We start from the raw sequence: 18,382 nt of genomic DNA on the forward strand, positions 1-18,382 counted from the left end.
CAGACACTGGTGTCTTTTGTTTGGCTGGGATGAAGCTGCCACATGCAGAACACATCATGAGATCGAGAAGTAGGCTAGCCTATAATTTACAAAAAAAAAAAAACGCAATTAAGAATATAGAGACGATCAAAACGCTCAGAGAAATGTCTCTCGAGCTTCCTATGTGGACCTCAATCACTGATTTTATTCACCTTTGTTTACATTGATAACTCCAATGTAATCCACTATTTTCTATTATAGTTCCCTTTCAACAATCTGGAGAAAAAAAAGGAAAGACCGAGGAATTGCTATTCCGCGACGCGCTGTTCTTTAATGCGCGCTTTTGTCGCGTCGCGTCGAGAATAGACGTCACCTCATAGCGTTCACTGACCAATCAGGATCAGGTGTAACGTAATTATTTTTCACTGAAATCATAAATTGACTTTACAGTGTCTACTTTAAAATAGCGAAATTATGTTACAGATCATTTACTAAAACTGCTATTCAGAAATCACGAGCTGGCTTTGATTGAACGGTCAGAGTGCGTTATTTTAACAAATATCATAACGAATAGGCTACAGTTCATAGAACGCAATGCACAAATGCACAATTTGTGGATTTGAAATTAAGTGGCAGCGAGTCAAAATATAACGTTATCGCGCGCTTATGAAGTCCGCGCCGGTCGCGTCGCGTCGTGCGCGTAAAAGCGGTGTGCACCGAACAAAGCGCAGACAGGACAGGTCTATTGACGTATAAGGTCTTAATGGGAAATATAAAATCCCGATGTGCTTTTCGCACTGGGCTTCATCAGGTGAATGGACTCCTGTAGCAGATCGCGTGTTAGTGCATAATGGAAATATAACGGTACGGAGCTCCAGCAATGTCACGGCAGTTCTCAGGCTCAAATCTGTGGCTAGATTTACCCCTTAATCTCCTCCAAGCACAGAGCACTGTGAATATGAGTAGAACAATCGACACGCTTACCCCGATTATAAGTCCACCGTGTCGAAGTGTGCGTTTTCCCACAGACGCGCTGGTGTCAGCGGTGATGCCGTGGAGCTGCTGCCACCGAGAGACGCTTCAGATGCCGCATACGCGCGTCCTCACAGTCGCCATGCTGGACAGACGGGATTTACACTGACGGAGAACAGCACAGATACAACACACGCCAGATGAGATGAGATGAGATGAGATGAGCGCTCATGTGCTGCCACCTGCGGGGTGAAGAGGCATAACGCTGTCCAACAGTGACCTACACTCATCTGAACTACATTAGCCAGCTCTCAGCTCTACTCTAGAGAAGAATTAATCAGTTGCTACACTTGTGAAAAAAGTGTGCTTAATTGTAGCCTATTGAATGTGCATTTATAGCGTATTTCAAAAGTCCTTGCAGATCATATGAATTATACTGAATGTCACTTAGGGTAGAGTGGGGGAAAACGCCCCCCTGGGGTAAAACGCCCCCCACCTGTTTTTCCCAAAATAACCACTAAAAGTAGTCAATATACATTTTTACTGTTGCTATGCACTACGTTGATAACGGGGATATACAAATCTCTATGGAGAAGCTGACACCAGCGACACATTTGAAGAGAAAAGGATTACATGGTAAATGCTATAATTTTCAGATATTAGTAAATAAGTGTTTAAGAGAATATTGTTCTGCAGGATATCGCAGTGATGTATGATAGATGAATAGTGAAGTCTGTAGTTTGAGATCATATATTATTTATAAGGAATATAATTATATTTTAAAAATTAAACATTTTTTTTTAAACTCATAGCTTGTGGGGTAAAACGCCCCCTACGCTGAGGGGTAAAACGCCCCCCCTGGGGGCATAGTTTCTCTATCATAATTACTATAATAAAATATTTCTGTCTATCAAATCCTTTGTTTTACACTTAATGCAGTATAACTAGGTGGTAAAATCAAAATATTTGAACAAAACATGAAAAAATTACCTCAAGTGAGCATTAACTAGCTAGCTTGCTAGCAAAGTTAGCTCACTGATGGAAGGTAGTTAATTTTGCCTATTTTGAACATTGCTGAAATAAATATTAATATATATACATGTTGATACATTACTTGCCTTTTACCTTTAGAGATTAAAAACTATTGTCTGTTAATTTTGCTGTTGATCTATGAAGCAAACTGGTTGGTAAGAAAGGGGGCATTTTACCCCACCTTGGGGGGCGTTTTACCCCACCGCTGGGGCAAAACGCCCCCTTTGTACAAAAATATTTTCAGTGAAAATACTAATTAATTATGAAGGCTGAGCAATTTTACTATTTGGTGAATAACTCCTGCCATAGTCACTCAAAACCGGGATGGCAATTCTAGTCACATTTATGTTTTGTTTCACTGTAATGTCACATTTTCCTTAAGGGGGGCGTTTTCCCCCACTCTACCCTAAGTGTCTTTAAAGAGACACACTTAGGTAGAAAAATCACTTTGTAATAATATAAAAAATACAAGTAAAACCAACTTTTTTTATTAGTCTTTTGTTAAATAAGATTTTTATGTGTTGACATGTAACATTTTTATATTGTATTGTATTGTATGTCTTTATTGTCCACCAAGGTGGAAAACTGTGGCTCACCAGCACATGAAATAACTATACAGGCAGTGCTAAGAAAAACAAGACAGACTCACATTACATAGATTTAAAAATACAGTTCATGCCACACATTAAAGTTGCCATATTTTAAATGTAGCTTCTAAATTGCAACTTCATCATAACAGATGTGTATTTAAATTCATGACATACACGTTTAAATAGAAATTATATTAAAGTGTTTTTTGGGTTACTATAAATGCTTTCCAGTACATTCAGCTGTAACTTTAGCCATATTTCAAAGACAAAATAAATAATTATGAAATTAAGATGTACTTAAGTGTAAGTTAATTAAAAATTGAAAGCAGAAGTGAGTTTTCTCCAAAGATAGCATCTTTGTGCAACATATTGACTATTAAAATACTCTTTAAATTCTCATTCCAAAACATTTTTGTCTGCTTTATTTTTATTTTTTTTAAATAATAGTTATACATTTAATAATTTAACACCAAACTCTGCTTAATTTAATCCTTATATATGTGTGTAACCAACCCTGTTTCCGTCTCGCAGCTCTTCATTCCCCTTTTATGATACAAACATATACTGGCCACCTGCATATTATGATTATTACTGTTCATGGGCCTTCAAAACATATACAGTGAGTTATTGTTTATGTGGATGAATGCTGATGGCTCTTTCCTTGAGCTGTTCTGCTTTGAATTATTATTTAATATTAATGTGTGTTTCCTGGTCACTGTTTCTCTTCTCGGTGGATGAAGCCAGTTAGGTGTCTTAATCTGAATTGGTGCTAAAGTTAGTTAAACAGCTTGTAATGTGAATATTTCATATTTGCATTTCCATCAATATTAATTAGTTAAGTCAGAAGTTCTATTAACTGTTTGTGTAGTCCGAGAATAATAATTTAAATCAACAGGTTGATAATATGTTGTTATATATTGTTACATTCTGATTGGTCTGCAGTAAAACACTTTTGGGTTACACTTTATTTTAAGGTGTCATTGCTACAGTGTAATTATATTACTGAGTCATTTTAAGCAACTACATGTACTTACTATAGGGTTAGGATTTGGTTGAGGGTTAGTTGCATGTAATTATGCATAATTTACTGGTATTACTATGGTAAGTACATGTAACAAGGACACTGTATAATAAAGTGTTACCCACTTTTGTATATAGACACTAAATTACACTCTATATCACATAATTTCATAACTCATCTCAATACACTACCGCTCAAAAGTCTGGGGTCGATATTTTTGTATGTTTTTGAAGCAGGTCTCTTCTGTTCAGTATTTATTTGATAAAAAATACAGTAAAATTAGTAAAATAGTGAAATATTATTCCAATGTAAATCAGTTGTTTTCTATGTGAATATACAGTAAAGTGTAATTTATTCCTGTGATCAAAGCTGAATTTTCAGCATCATTACTCCAGTCTTAAGTGTCACGTGATCCTTCAGAAATCTGTATAATATGATGACTTAAAATAATTTATTTTATACTGACCCCATGTATGAACGATAATGTATTTTATATCCATCAACCCATTAGTTTGGTTATGAGTCGGATAATGTACATGTAATCGGCAGGAAATTTCCACATTAAATAAATGAATAAATGAAATCAAACAAACCCTTCAGGGTGATGCACACATGCCAGGATCTACCAGATATACACATTCACACAGTGACATGAGAGATGCAGAAATCTGTGTTCTGTTAAGAGTCTTCATGGCATTTATAAAGCAGGTTGATCGAGAGTTCCTGCAACAAGCGTGCTGTAGATTGCCTTCAGTATACAGTCCTATCTGGTGTATGACAAGCAGCTGAGGATGTGTGTTGAGTGTGTGAGCGTCTTGGTAGATGATGTGTTTCTGTGTCTTCCCCCACAAACTATTTTTGGCCAATCAAATCACTGCAAATTAGAGTGTGAAATTGGCGTTCCTGTGTTCAATGAGTGGGCAGAGAGGGAAAATATAATACCCAAGAAAACAGCAGCTCATTGTTCACGCAGACGTCCCTCCGCTGACACCTCCACTCATTACAGTTACGCACTGAATACAGAATCAGAAAGACTGTGCATCTGCTATAAAAAGTATGCAGTATGCAATGCTAAATCTCTTAACTTTTGTCGCATAACCTCAGTACACTATAAAAGTATTTTTTCAAGGGTCTTTTATTGTCATTCCACATTTTTACATGAAGGAACGAAACTAAGTACTAAGGTCCCGGTCAAAACACAAGATAAAAACATTAACCAATAAAACATTAGAAACTAGAGGGTTTGTCTAAGCAGCTTCGTCAATAAATAGCACAATAGAATAAAGAATGCAAGAATAAAAACAGTGCAATAATTAGTAATAGATTAGGACATAAATAGTCAAATATTGTTGCACATAAAATCTATATTATCTATGTTATTGCACGCAGAGTAGAAGAGCAAGAAATTGTCAGTCGAACAGCCTCTGGAAAAAAACATTCCTGATCTTTTTTATTTTTTAATTTTTTTTATAAAGAGCACTGTAGTATGTTTTTACAAGGAAATACTATTTCAGTCTTTCTAATTAAAAGCGTCACATTTCAATGTATTTCCTGCCATTTATTTGCGATTTTTTTTTATGAACAATTCCATTCATTCGTTGCTATAGGAGAGGAAGAATTGTCTAAACTCGTTAAATCATCAAAATCAACATGTGTGTTAGACCCTACACCGACTAAGCTACTGAAGAGATGCTTAGGTCATAGGTCCTCTTCTTAAAATCACTGATACATCTTTGTCATTAGGATACGTACCGAAAACTTTTAAGCTGGTTGTTATTAAGCCTCTCATTAAAAAAAAAAAAATGCAACTTGTTCTTAGAGAAGTAGTCAATTACAGGCCGATCTCGAATCTCCCTTTTCTGTCAAAGATACTAGAAAAGGCAGTATCTTCACAACTATGTTCCTTTCTAGAAAGAAATGATATCTTTCTGAAGATTTCCAGTCAGGATTTAGACCGTATCATAGTACCGAGACGGCTCTCGTTAGAGTCACAAATGATTTGCTCTTATCATCCGATCGTGGTTGTATCTCTTAGTGTTACTTGATCTTAGTGCTGCATTTGACACCATTGACCACAACATTCTTTTAAATAGACTCGAAAATGATGTTGGCATTAGTGGAATTGCACTAGCATGGTTTAAATCATACTTATCTGACCGTTATCAGTTTGTAGCAGTAAATGAAGAGATGTATTATCAGTTCAGTATGGCGTACCACAAGGCTCAGTACTAGGACCGCTTCTGTTCACTCTGTACATGCTGCCATTAGGAGATATCATTAGGAAGCATGGAATTAGTTTTCACTGTTATGCCGATGATACTCAGCTCTATATTTACCAATTCACAAAACTAACAATGCATAGCTTATATATATATATATATATATATATATATAAAATGGATGACTAGGTTTTAATTAAACCTCTGCAATAATTACCATACTGTCTAACACTTGATGGATGCTCTGTCAAGTCTTCGTCGTCGGTGAGGAACCTGGGTGTGCTCTTTGATACCTTTCAATCTGTGTGTTTCTAGCATCCGTAAAACCACATTCTTCCATCTTAAAAATATCTAAATTACGACATATGCTCTACAGTAGTTCATGCGTTCATAGCCTCAAGGCTAGATTACTGTAATGCTCTACTGGGTGGTTGCCCTGCACGCATAATTAACAAAGTACAGCTGGTCCAAAATGCAGCAGCTCGAGTTCTTACCAGAACCAGGAAGTGGTTAAACATTGTATACACCCCTATTAAACATTGTATACATTTATTTTACAAAGCACTAAATGGTTCATCTTCTCAGTACTCGAGCGAGCCCCTAGCACATTATAGTTACATATTATATTTGCCCAGTTGTTAAAATGTAGAATGTCAAAATTAACTGCAGGCATGTCTTTAGTAAATCCTGACAGTAGTTTTTTAACGGGTTTGCGCTGTCGCAAGAGGTTAGTAAATCTGGCCTTAAATCTATTAAAACACACCTCTTTAACATAGCATACACATAACACACTATCACATGTCTAAAATTCATATTTTTAAAGAATTGTTAGGCTGCATAAAGTAGGTCAACCGGAACCGGGAACACTTTCCACATCCTGATCTACTCGTTACATCATAAGAAGAATGGCATCTACGCTAATATTAGTCTTTCTGTTTATCCCGAGGTTACTGTAGTCAGCCGGATCCAGATCAGACGGAGGACCTGCATCTGGACGACCACAAAGCAGCCCTGAATGTGTAATAAAGGTGACTTGACCTGACTTAATGATTCCCAACTTCCTCTGAGCGAAGATTTCAAGCCTCATCCTGAAGGTTAGAATTATGGCCAGTGACAGAAGAAAATGCAAACATGAGCCAGATGTTTTCTGCTACATCTGTGGGTGTCTTACTACATCCAAACAGCAGCTGAAAATTACAGATTTTGTGGGGGAAAAAACTTCATAACTTGTATTTATGTAAAAAAAAAGATTGTATGTTGAGTATTCTTTTTTTTTTTTTTTTGTCATTCAAGCAAAAACATTTGACTAATTTTGATAAGTGCATCAAAAATATGATATTATAATAAAATAAAATAAATTACATTAAAAAAAAAAAACATTCTTATTTAAACAGCTGTTTGAACTTGAGCATCATCATCTTAGGTAACATTAGGCCTTTTTTGCAAGCCAGCAAATGCAGGGCTGTGTGACTATATAGTAATAATGTTAAAGGGATACTCCACTTTTTTTGGAAATAGGCTCATTTTACAACTCCCCCAGAGTTAAACAGTTGAGTTTTACCGTTTTCGAATCCATTCAGCCAAACTCCGGGTCTGGCGGTACCACTTTTAGCATAGCTTAGCATAGATCATTGAATCGGACAAGACCATTAGCATCTCTCTCAATAAAACTTGACTCTTCTGTAGTTACATCGTGTACTAAGACCGATGGAAATTGTAAAGTTGCGATTTTCTAGGCTGATATGGCTAGGAACTATACTCTCATTCCTGCGTAATCAAGAAACTTTGCTGCCGTACCATGAGTGCAGCAGGCGTAATGATATGACGCAGCGCCTGAAAATAGGTCTAATAGGTTAGACAAACTTAGTCCTGGTCACGTTGCAAGTTACCGAGCTGGGGACTATTTTCAGGCTGCGTCATATCAATATCAGTCAAGTTTTAAATAGGAAAAATATCGAAACTCTTTGGTCATTTTTTTGAGAGAGATGCTAATGGTCTTGTCCGATTAAATGATCTATGCTAAGCTATGCTAAAAGTGGTACCGCCAGACCCGGAGTTCGGCTGAATGGATTCGAAAACGGTAAAACTCAACTGTTTAACTCTGGGGGAGTTGTAAAATGAGCCTATTTCCCAAAAAAGTGGAGTATCCCTTTAAAATAACAGATCCTATAGTAGAAATGTACTGTTTGCCGTCAGTTAAGTAATTTAATTCACGCCTAATTTCCCCCAGAGTGTTGACCTGCTCCATGTAAAATAAAATGTATAATTCATAGAAAATAAGAAAAATCAAACATAAAATAAAATAGCTTTCATTAGGCTACTGATATGACTGGAGTCTTCCTCTCAAGTGAATGTACATCACACATCACTTTAAACAGATTTCAAAAGTACTATTCATGTCTTCATGTAAACCCTTAAAGTCAGTTTAGATGCAAAGCATCTGCTAAATGTTACATAACTAACTTGTATCTATCACAACCAAACAATTAAACAGCCATCAAATAAACACAACCTGCCTGATGGAAAGCAGAACCTGTCGTGTGTGTGCAGATATTCAAACAGCACTTCATCACACACAGCGCAGGACCCGCTTTTGTCCTTTGACAAGAACCGTAACATGTTCTTGTCAAATGTTCTGTATTTATAAAGTGGGCATACAGTGTGTTTGATTTGGACTGCGCACGTGTAGGTATTAAAACACACAGAAACTCCACTGCAATGTGTGTGAGTGAAGAACGCACTTTATTTAGGTGCCAAACAAACAAACAAACAAAAAAAGAGTGTCACCATTCAGTCATTCAGAAGAGTTGAGCACATGTCCACATTAAAAAAATATAAAATCAATACTGACTCAGAGCTCTCTATTCAAACACATACACTCAGACACACACACACACAACATCCATCCATCTCCGTAATCTCTATATGTTCAGCCTCGAGATCGAAGCTCAAGCCCAGCCAGGAGGGAGCCAAGAAAAACTGGCAACCTCTGTACAAATGTATACACAAGTCAACCAATAACCATCGTCATCAATGAGCCGTTCAACCACAGAGGAATAAGGAGAATGAGTGCAGAAAGAGAATTAGATGCTGAAGAGACGAGTGAGAAAGGGCTGGTAAAATAGAAAGAGACGTGTCCTACAGTGCCATATGTGATTCTTGGAGTGAAAACAGAGTTTCACTAAATTAGGAAACGTTGAGAGTGTCCAGATGTCCAAATGTCCCCCACCCCGTCTGACCCGTCCAATCGGTGACCGGGACTTATGCTGCATTCCATTCAACTCCGAGAGTTTACATTCCTACTTGGAAAAGTGCAAAACAAAGTCTCTTGAAGTTGGATTTCTAGCTTGGAAACTCACGCTTAAGGAGTGCACGATGCAGTCAGCAGGATTTACAGAGATAAACATTCAACATTTAAGCAAATAAAATGCATCAAGGAGACAAAAAGTCCAACACTGCATGATAAAACATGTTTAGCTAATATATAAATCAAGATGAATGACTCTCTCTGTTGATACACCAGTCAGACTGTTACGCATGGTGTATTCTCCCCAGTTTGGTTGCTAAAAAAAAGTTCTTTGTTCACGATTGTTGCACTGCAAAGCTGACAGTAGAGTTGTCATCTTGTTTCCTTGTGTCATCTTCTGAACATCTGACTTTGAATGGAAGCAGCATAAAGACAACAGCTCTGTTCCAAAATCTCCTGAGCTGCCTTAAAGTTCACCTACTCGGACAGCATCCTGACTGAAACAACCTCAGCGGGGACGGATTTGGAACTCCAAGTAAGCATTAGATGAATGTGATTCCATCAACATTCCAATCAACCAATCAGATTTGAGGGATAGGTTTACAGTTTATGTCAAGTTCGGGTTCACAACCTGGGTTAGGGACTCTACATCAGTTTTTTCCCCCCTTATTATTCCCCTCTGAATTTAGGGATAAGTTATGGGTAGGGTTCAGTTGTTCAGAATGTTGTTCCAGGATCAACAAAATATGTTGAACATGTCTTACTTGGCAAAATCATGGTGACCATTTACCACTGGGTGGCCGAACCCGTGCATGTGGATAAACTTGTTAAACTTGATCGAATATTCATTTTGTTGGAGCCCGATCTCACGGGAAAACGTACAAATTCTACGAGGTGGCTTATTCGTACGAATTCATACGACCTGACTCGTACGAATTTGCAAAATCGTACATATTTTACGAATTGGCCAATTCGTATGAATTCATACGAATGACCTACCCCTGACCCCGCCCCTAAACCTACCCATCACGTGGGTTTAGACAAATCGTACAAATTCGTACGAGTGAGGTCGTACGAATTAGTACGAATTAGCCAACTTTTTATCATTCGTACGAATTGGTCGTGAGATAGCGTTGTTTTTTTCATGAGCCCATATATATAATATCAGAAAAATGTGAAGTGCATACAGTGGATTTGTAGAGTTTGGCATTAGCATGTTGCTAAACTAAGAACATTATACGTTGTGTGTGCAATGCATAAAAATACACAGAACACACATATTACAAAAAAGTCACAAGTATGTTTTGAATCTCACTGTCTACAGTACAACTCATTTCCAATGCATTCTGTGAATGCAAGGGCAATGTGCTTTTATGGTGCGCTATGACGGAAAGATCATATTTACGAGTTGAACGCACGAGTACATTCTCAATATGCCAAAGCATTGCAGAGATACAGCCTCAGAGTCGTTCTGGCATCACGCCGTCAAATTTGTTGATGCGGTATATGAAAACGGTTTAGTCTATCAACACGAAATCCATAACTTTTTGCCAGCATGGTCTGAAGTTAATACGATTCGATTTTGGTGAAAATCGTACAAACAGTGTAGACAGAGTTCCAAAAAGTAGGGTTTTAAAGAAAAATAAAATGGAGGACAGGAAGTTCGGCCGACTACGGCAAAATTGGTATTTATGTTCTCGGCATGACCCCAAAAAAAACGTTTACCATTTATTTATTTATTTACAATAGTCTAATTTAATCAAAAGTTATTAGCATTTTTGGAAATTTCATAATAACTTTTGTTCACAAGGTGGCGCTGCCCAAAAACTTTTGAGTACCTTCAGAGCATGGTGCCGAAGACACACACCAAGTTTCATAACGATACACCAATGCATTTGTAAAATATAGCATTTTACAACAAAATTCAAAATGGCCGACACCCAAAATGGCCGATATGGGAAAAATTGGGTATTGCTCGACTTGACATGCTGGACCGAATCTAAAGAGACCAGTTTTGTGATTTTATGGAGTGTTCAAGTTATGACGGAAAGTTCGTATTTACGAGCGGAACGCACATGAGTGTATTCTTTGTTCTTTTTCTCGTTTCGCTTCGAAACGCTTCGTTTTTACAAGTTTAAAAACCTTGTGGAGTTACTGAAGAGAAGGCCATCTTTCTCTGACAAAAGTGACTTGAACCTCCTGATGTCAGAAACATGACTTCACAGGAGGACACACCATTAAGCACAAAGTATACGTCAGGTTTACATTTGCGTACGGCTGAAAACACAGCCATTGAAGCTATACGCAATTCAATAGCACAGGTGCTCGATATACGCGCACTAAAAAGTTCCCTATTTCTCTCCAGAAGTTTTGACAAGTAAAAATGTCCTTGTACTCAGTCTGTTGTTGTTGTCATTTCCAGAAGTTTGTTTTCATTTATCCCTTTCTTTTCGACTGTGAAACAGTGTCGCCATCTTGTGGAGAAAAAAATTAGTGCAAAGAAATTTAAGGAGCAAGTGTGAAGTGAGCGTCCGGAGTAACACGGTTAGAAAAATCAGAAAAGGTACGAATGTACAATGGTGATAATGAAATCTACTTCACGTAAACTGTGATGAACACTTTGGCTTTAATTAGGCATCTAACCAGGTTTTGGAACAAAGCTGAAGTCACCTGACTGAAACAGAAAAGAAACTGAAGATTTCCTTAATCAATGTACAATAAGAAAGTCATCATTAAATTATTATATGGCTATATGAAGCATATAGGGCTAAGAACCCTCTTGTTCTCTCTCTCTCGCTCTCTGACCTGGTGACAAATTCAAATAAAATCATCAATACCATAAGACCAATAACATAAAAGTCCAACTCATCTCCACTGAAGGATCCTGCTCAGACAGGAGACGTGAAACCTAAGGCAAGTGCTCTTCCTGTGGTTGAGTCAGTCAGAATTTAAAGTGACAAAAAATCCTCAGAGTCTGTAGATAGAGAATGATGGAAAACCGCCGACACTAGAAGGTCTATCAAAGCTACTGTAATGTGAGTTGTGTGTATGTGTATGTGTGTGTGTTGGTGGGTTATTGTATATTGCAGGAGGAGCAGCACGGGTCGTCTTTATCCGGCTGTGCCGCGTAGTCCATCTGCCGAACGATCTCGGCAAAGAGTTCGTCCACCATGGTCTTGCTCTTGGCGGAGGTCTCGATGAAGGGACAGCCCCACTCCTCCGCCAGCGCCTGGCCCTCCATCACAGACACCTCCCGCTCGCTCTCCAGATCCACCTTATTCCCCACCAGGATCACCGGGACCTTCTCGTATCTGCGAAACACACACACACACAGTCTCCGTCAGAACCCTCAAACACATTAATGCCAGACCTTCTGAAATTCCCTCATGCAGTATATCCAGGTCGCTCAAGACCACGGGAACCCTGCTTCTTACACAGAATTTGACAGTTGTTAAGGGAACCAATGAAATATGATTTCAGCTCACATCTCGACTTTTAGCTTCTTTTAAACCACGTTTTGTATAGCTTTGAATGTTTTTAAGTAGGGATGGGCATCATTCATAAATATTGTCTAATATTTCTAAATGAAGTTTAATGAGAAAGACATTCTTTTTTAATAATTAAATTGGTTTACGTGCTTAGGATTTATCATGGATTCACTGTATTTATGGCAAGCAAAATTCTAATAATATTTTTACTTTTCAAATAACTATCAGGTTTAATATCCGACTCTTCCTTTAGTGGGTCCCAGACCCCTGATTGGGGGATTATCAGGACAATATTTACGTTTTACACGGACACGTTTTGATTCAGTCGGAATGAAATCACGATGAATCTGAACATTGTTTTTCATGAACGATTTAAAGTTACGTGCGTTCATATGTCACAAGCTTCAAATCGGAATAGATTTTTTAACATCCTCTGTTTCCTGCTGTTGGCGCACACTAACCATCATCCTGCCATCACTTCTGTTCTTTGTTTTAAAAAGTAGACTTAATACTTATCTATTTTGGGTCCTGATTAGGAGACGACGAGCACATGAAGCTTTGTGCCGTTCTGCTTATATTTATCAAGTCATAAAATGTCCCGCCCCAAAACAAGGCGCTTGTGCATAAAAGTCTGAAGCCAAGACTGGCGTTGTCCCGCTCCACTTTACAGGCGATGAGTGGAAGGAGAACTTTAGACACGACAGTCATTAATGACACTTTACTCAACAACATCAGCTCGTTTTGGTGCATCATCACGCCATTTAACGTCATTGCACATGAGGTACTTTGGTTTTCAATCTGATCAATTGTCCTATCCAACGGATAATACAAGGTTTAAAGCTACACTGTGTAAGTTGATTCTTAGCAAAAAACACTTTGTTCTTTTAAAATGATATGTGCTCATTAATGTGTAATTACGTCTACCAACTAATCAAGTATTCTCGTAAGCGTAGAATCTGCCATTTAGAATACATACGAGCGAGTCACCGGAATGGCGGCAGCCATGTTGCGCCTCCATCTTGAAAATGCATTAGCCAAAGAGGGACATACCTGGAAATTCAAGCTTCGCCTTTCGCATTTTTACACTCAGTGGCACCGTGACGAATGCGAGGGGGAGATTACTCGCGACTGCCGGCAGATTTGAAATAATACGGCCACCGTAGGAGTTAAAACGCCCTCGGAATGGGAGGGGCTAGAAAGTAATATTCAGTTGGTAGTCATAAACAATTTCACCGCTAGATGGGAGAAAATCCTACACAGTGTAGCTTTAAACCAGCCCTTTAATCCAAATGAAAATTCGATCGGATTTGGTAAATTCCTTCCGACTGGCGTGGGTACATGTGACTTTTTTTATTCCAACTGTGCCACTTGTCTGATTACAAACAGATTATTAGGGTGCTAATGACACAATGAGTTTACTTCATGAAATACTGTTTTAATGAAAATGTGTGTCTAATATTGTTCCCATGTTTAAAAAGGCAATGAGACGTGCAAGGCCCAACTGTATATTATTATATCACTATACAGTACTTTTGCTTAATTATCTCAACTGTATCAGAATCTATATCATATGATTAGTCTCTTCAGGGCAGACATTTTAAAATAACTCCAGGAACTGCATTGTTCAGCTTTCCCCTGAAGGCAAAAGAATGTCTTTACCCATAACCACTAACCATGCAGTGGCCCACGGCTTGAGGAGGGTGGGGTTACTGAAGCCACACCCCTTACACACACTCCCTGTTATTAGCAAACCACTAATGGCATCACAGTTTAAAAGTACTTCCAGAATGACAGCCTAGATGGCCCTTGATTCTCACCATTTGTGGGTGGCATGACCAAAAAACAGGGGTCACATGACGTCTGTCCAGACGGGCTAAACATAACCATTTAAAAAATTTCTGAAGAAAATGTGCGTGTTGCTGGCCACTGCAAATCTTGGGTGTTGTGGGTGGTATCAGGGCATTATATACAATGGCACAAGTCAGAAAAAGCAAGCCTCCAAATCTCCACAATATTCTGGTCTGTAAATATCATGCTGGTTTTATCATCCAGCAAGCAAATTCAAGTACACTTTGTCATCAACAAGCTGCATCATCTGAAGTATCACTGAAGTTTGTAGTTCACCTGGTATGAGCAATAATAACATTTACACTTGCTATTTAGAATCATTTGTTTTAGTTATTCATTTCTGTTACATATTTAAATGGCACTAAACCCTCTTTTTCTGTTCTCTCTCTCGTCCTTCAAGAACAAACCGCGCTGTGACAGACATCTCTTATTCCCGCTATCTCTACCTCATTATGCATCGCTTTTACTGTGTTAAACATTTATGCCATTAAATTATTTAATATTTTCTGAGGCATCTGCGTGAGAGTGCAGATCTATATTATTTGCGTGGGAATGTGTGCTAGAGATGATGTTGTTTGCACGTCTGAATAAATATATTTCTGGTTCAGGTTGACTGTGAGACTGTGGGAGAGTGGGAGTTACATGAGCATTTCAAGCCAATTCTTTTATTAGGGGCCAAGAACCGAAGGTGCGTAGGCACTTACTGTATCCATTGCCTATCCTATATTCTTCTTCTTCCGCTTCTTCCACTCTTGGAAATATATGGTAGCCCATAAAACCGCTTGAGGGAAAGTTATGAAATTTGGCACACAGATAGAGGACAGTCTGATCTGTCATCATATCCAATTTGGAGTCTCTAACTCAATCCTTGTAGCGCAAACTGTCCAAAGTTGCACTCACATTTATGCTAATAACTTTTGAGCCATATAAGGCTAGAAACAAAATTTTCATCGTTTTTTTTTAAACTACTCCTAGGCTGTTCCTTTGCTTTTCATGAAAATTTAACCAGAACATCTTCAGATCATGCCGACAAAAGGTTACGGAATTCAAGTTGATTAGTCAAAAACCGTTCTCGATTAATGCGCAAACAAATTCAGCGAAGAGCACGCCAAAATGGACATGAAGCAATATCTCCGCAATGATTTAGCGAATTTGGACCAAACTTGGTGTGTGTTATGACAACCATGACCCGAGGTGACCTGCACAGTTTCGGCACAGTGCCACCTAGTGGTCAGGAGATATGAAAAAATTTAAAATCTGAATAGTTTGGTCTAAAAATCACAAAACTGGTCTCTAACAATACCCACTTTCCCCATATCGATCATTTTGGGCATCAGCCATTTTGAATTTCGAAAAAATACTGTATTTTATGAACGAATTGGAGTAAACATTATGAAACTCATAATGTGTCTTCGGCACTATGCTCTGAAGGTACTCAAAAACTTGCAAAATTAGCCTATTCTAATTTAATTGGTCTTAAAATATTTTTGTTGGGTTATGCCGAGAACATAGACACCAATTTTGCCAGAGTCCGTCATTTAGATTCTTTAAAAACCTACTTTTTTAAACTTCGCCAAGACCATTGGTCAGATTTTTACCATAATCAAATTGTATCATATTCAGTCAATTCCGGCAAAAAGTTGTGGCTTGTGTGTTGATAGTCAAAACCGTTTTCATATAGGCTACCGCATCAACTAAGTTGATGGCATGATGCCAAAATGTCTGAAATTCTGCAATGCTCTGGCATTATGACACCAAACTTTGCATTTGTCATTGTCACTCCGACTACACCACATAAATTTGGTCATAGCGCCACCTATTGGTCAAAAGTAATAAACTATTGAATCATATTACTAGTGATTGTATTAGTGATTTTTCACTAGATAATCTTAATATTTATTTTGGTCACTGATGCAGTTGGTCTGAAACTCTCAGCTATGCAGTCATGACTTATGTTCTTTTTGCTTGGCCCCTTAATTTCAGCTTGCAGCTATAATTATTAATGTCTTTTCTTCATTGACTGTCCCCGATAAGTAATGTTATTGTTAATGGATTGCTTCAGATTTTTTTTTTCAATTGGGAACCAACCCTAAGGAATACTAATAGCATCCAGAAAGAATCTACTGAGGACGTATTAGGAAAATTCCTATTGTTTCAATGGGATCTTAATTGATCCTTAGAGAATTATCATATTAAATAAAAAAATGAATATGAATAAATATAATCGTTAGTGACAGCCCTAGAAGCAAGATAGAGAAAACGCATTTTATATTTGCAAAATGCATTTGTAAAAGCACAATAAAGTTATTAAATAGCATTTCAGAAATAAAAACATTTTTGCATTTTTAATACACCCTCAGAAACACTAAAGTGAATTTCCTATTTTCGGAAAAATATTAAATAAACAAAAAGAAATAGCATTTTCAGGGTGTTTCTCAGATGCTCTTCTGTTCTCCTCCACTGATGTGTTATTAGGGGAGGGATTGTCTCACTCCAGAAGGCATCTGATTGGACAAATAAAGATTACACCCTTGAGTGCAAGATGAATCATCAGTATTTCAGCCTGTTTTGCCAGAAGTGAAAAGCGTGTATCTGCTAAAAGCTAATATTATCAACTCTTCTAAATACATGTGCATTCCTCAAAGCACATGTACATGGACTAAAAGCTACTGATAAACACTGCGAGGCTATTTTAATTTCAAACACTTTCAACAACATCACTAAATCATTCAAATGTTTGCTAAACACATGAGACCGGCATATATAGCCTATGATTTGTTCCTTTGTGAAGTGTATGCCATCACTTAAATATGAATCTTTCATGCACACAGCACTTGGATCAAACACATCAAGGCTCGAGCAACAGGCCTGTAAAGGCCCAACAACACTCCAGAAGAGATCAATACCATTACACATGCATGCAACTTATAAGATATTTTCATATAATACGCACTTTAATATAATAAGCACTAGAAATGACATGTCATCAATAGCACAGGCCTCATATCTGACCTCTTGACTCGGATGATCTGGTCTCTCATGGGTTTGATGTCCTGAAAGCTCTGCTGGTTCACCAGACTGTAGACCAGAATGAAGCCCTGTCCGTTTTTGATGTACAGGTCCCGCATGGACGCGAACTGCTCCGTGCCTGCCGTGTCCAGGATCTCCAGCACCGACGGAGACGAGTCCACCTCGATCTCCTTACGGTAGAAATCCTCGATGGTCGGGTCGTACTTCTCAATAAACGTCCCGGTGACGAACTGCACGGTGAGGGCGGATTTACCGACCCCGCCGCTCCCGAGGACCACCACTTTATACTCGCGCATCTCTGAACAGATTGAACAACCCAAATACACTCACACGACGGCACTGATGTTCATGTTCAGGGCGTTTAAACGAGCCTTGAGCTTCCCGCAGCAGCGCTTCATGATCACGGGCATCATTCACAACGGGGGACGCTTGAATACGGGCTATCAGCAATAACTTGTGCTTTTCATCTGCTCAGCTCACCATCCTATAGAAGTAAACTAAGACTGCATGGAGAAGCTCAGCTGACTGCCTCTGGGATCGGCGGATTGAAACACAGCCCGTTAGAATCCGCTCATTTGGGGCGCATATTCGTTTTTCCCGTCTGTGTCTGCTCTCTCCGGTCTTCATTAATACTCTAACACAGCGCCATGCTCACGGGTGGGGATCCCGAGCCTCCAACGCGCCGCTCTTGTGACTGTGAGCTCCGACTCGTGGAGGCGAACCGGTTCTTTCGAACGACGAACCAGTTCAAAGACGACTCACTGATTCTTTTACACTATGACGTAATTAGGTCATCTCCTGCTCCTTGAATTTTAGGGGTAGCCTTGTTTTGCATTTTTTTATTCACAAGAGCAGATTTCTCAACACTTTGCATAGATCTGATGTCCCACACTGTAAAATCTCGAAATAATAACGCACATTTCTTTATTAAGATCTTAACGTTCTTACAGATTGAG

The 18,382-nt window shown here is 38.5% G+C and overlaps 1 protein-coding gene across 2 annotated transcripts; it reads right to left on the bottom strand.

The window, feature by feature from the left end:
- Positions 1 to 8,538: 8,538 nt before the first annotated feature.
- Positions 8,539 to 18,139, bottom strand: rap2aa (RAP2A, member of RAS oncogene family a). 2 transcript variants are annotated; one of them, XR_014628977.1, is made up of 3 exons: positions 17,409 to 18,139; positions 9,994 to 12,371; positions 8,539 to 9,947 (listed from the first exon to the last, which is right to left on the bottom strand). XR_014628977.1 is itself a non-coding variant. In XM_084421776.1 (2 exons), exons 1-2 carry the CDS (start codon positions 17,720 to 17,722, stop codon positions 12,134 to 12,136), a joined length of 552 nt encoding a protein of 183 aa, XP_084277902.1. In that variant the 5' UTR covers positions 17,723 to 18,139; the 3' UTR covers positions 8,539 to 12,133. The 2 variants fall into 2 exon arrangements, 1 of the variants encoding a protein (XP_084277902.1); XM_084421776.1 differs by having other exon boundaries at positions 8,539 to 12,371.
- Between the last annotated feature and the right edge of the window lie 243 nt (positions 18,140 to 18,382).

Source organism: Rutilus rutilus (genome assembly GCF_951802725.1).
Source record: "Rutilus rutilus genome assembly, chromosome: 10".
Lineage (NCBI taxonomy): Eukaryota > Metazoa > Chordata > Actinopteri > Cypriniformes > Leuciscidae > Rutilus > Rutilus rutilus.

Excerpts from the sequence above, each read along its gene's own strand:
- rap2aa (XM_084421776.1), bottom strand. The coding sequence starts at position 17,722 with ATGCGCGAGTATAAAGTGGTGGTCCTCGGGAGCGGCGGGGTCGGTAAA. Across the intron at positions 12,372-17,408 it reads CAGATCATCCGAGTCAAGAG|ATACGAGAAGGTCCCGGTGA; the intron begins GTCAGATATGAG and ends TGTGTTTCGCAG.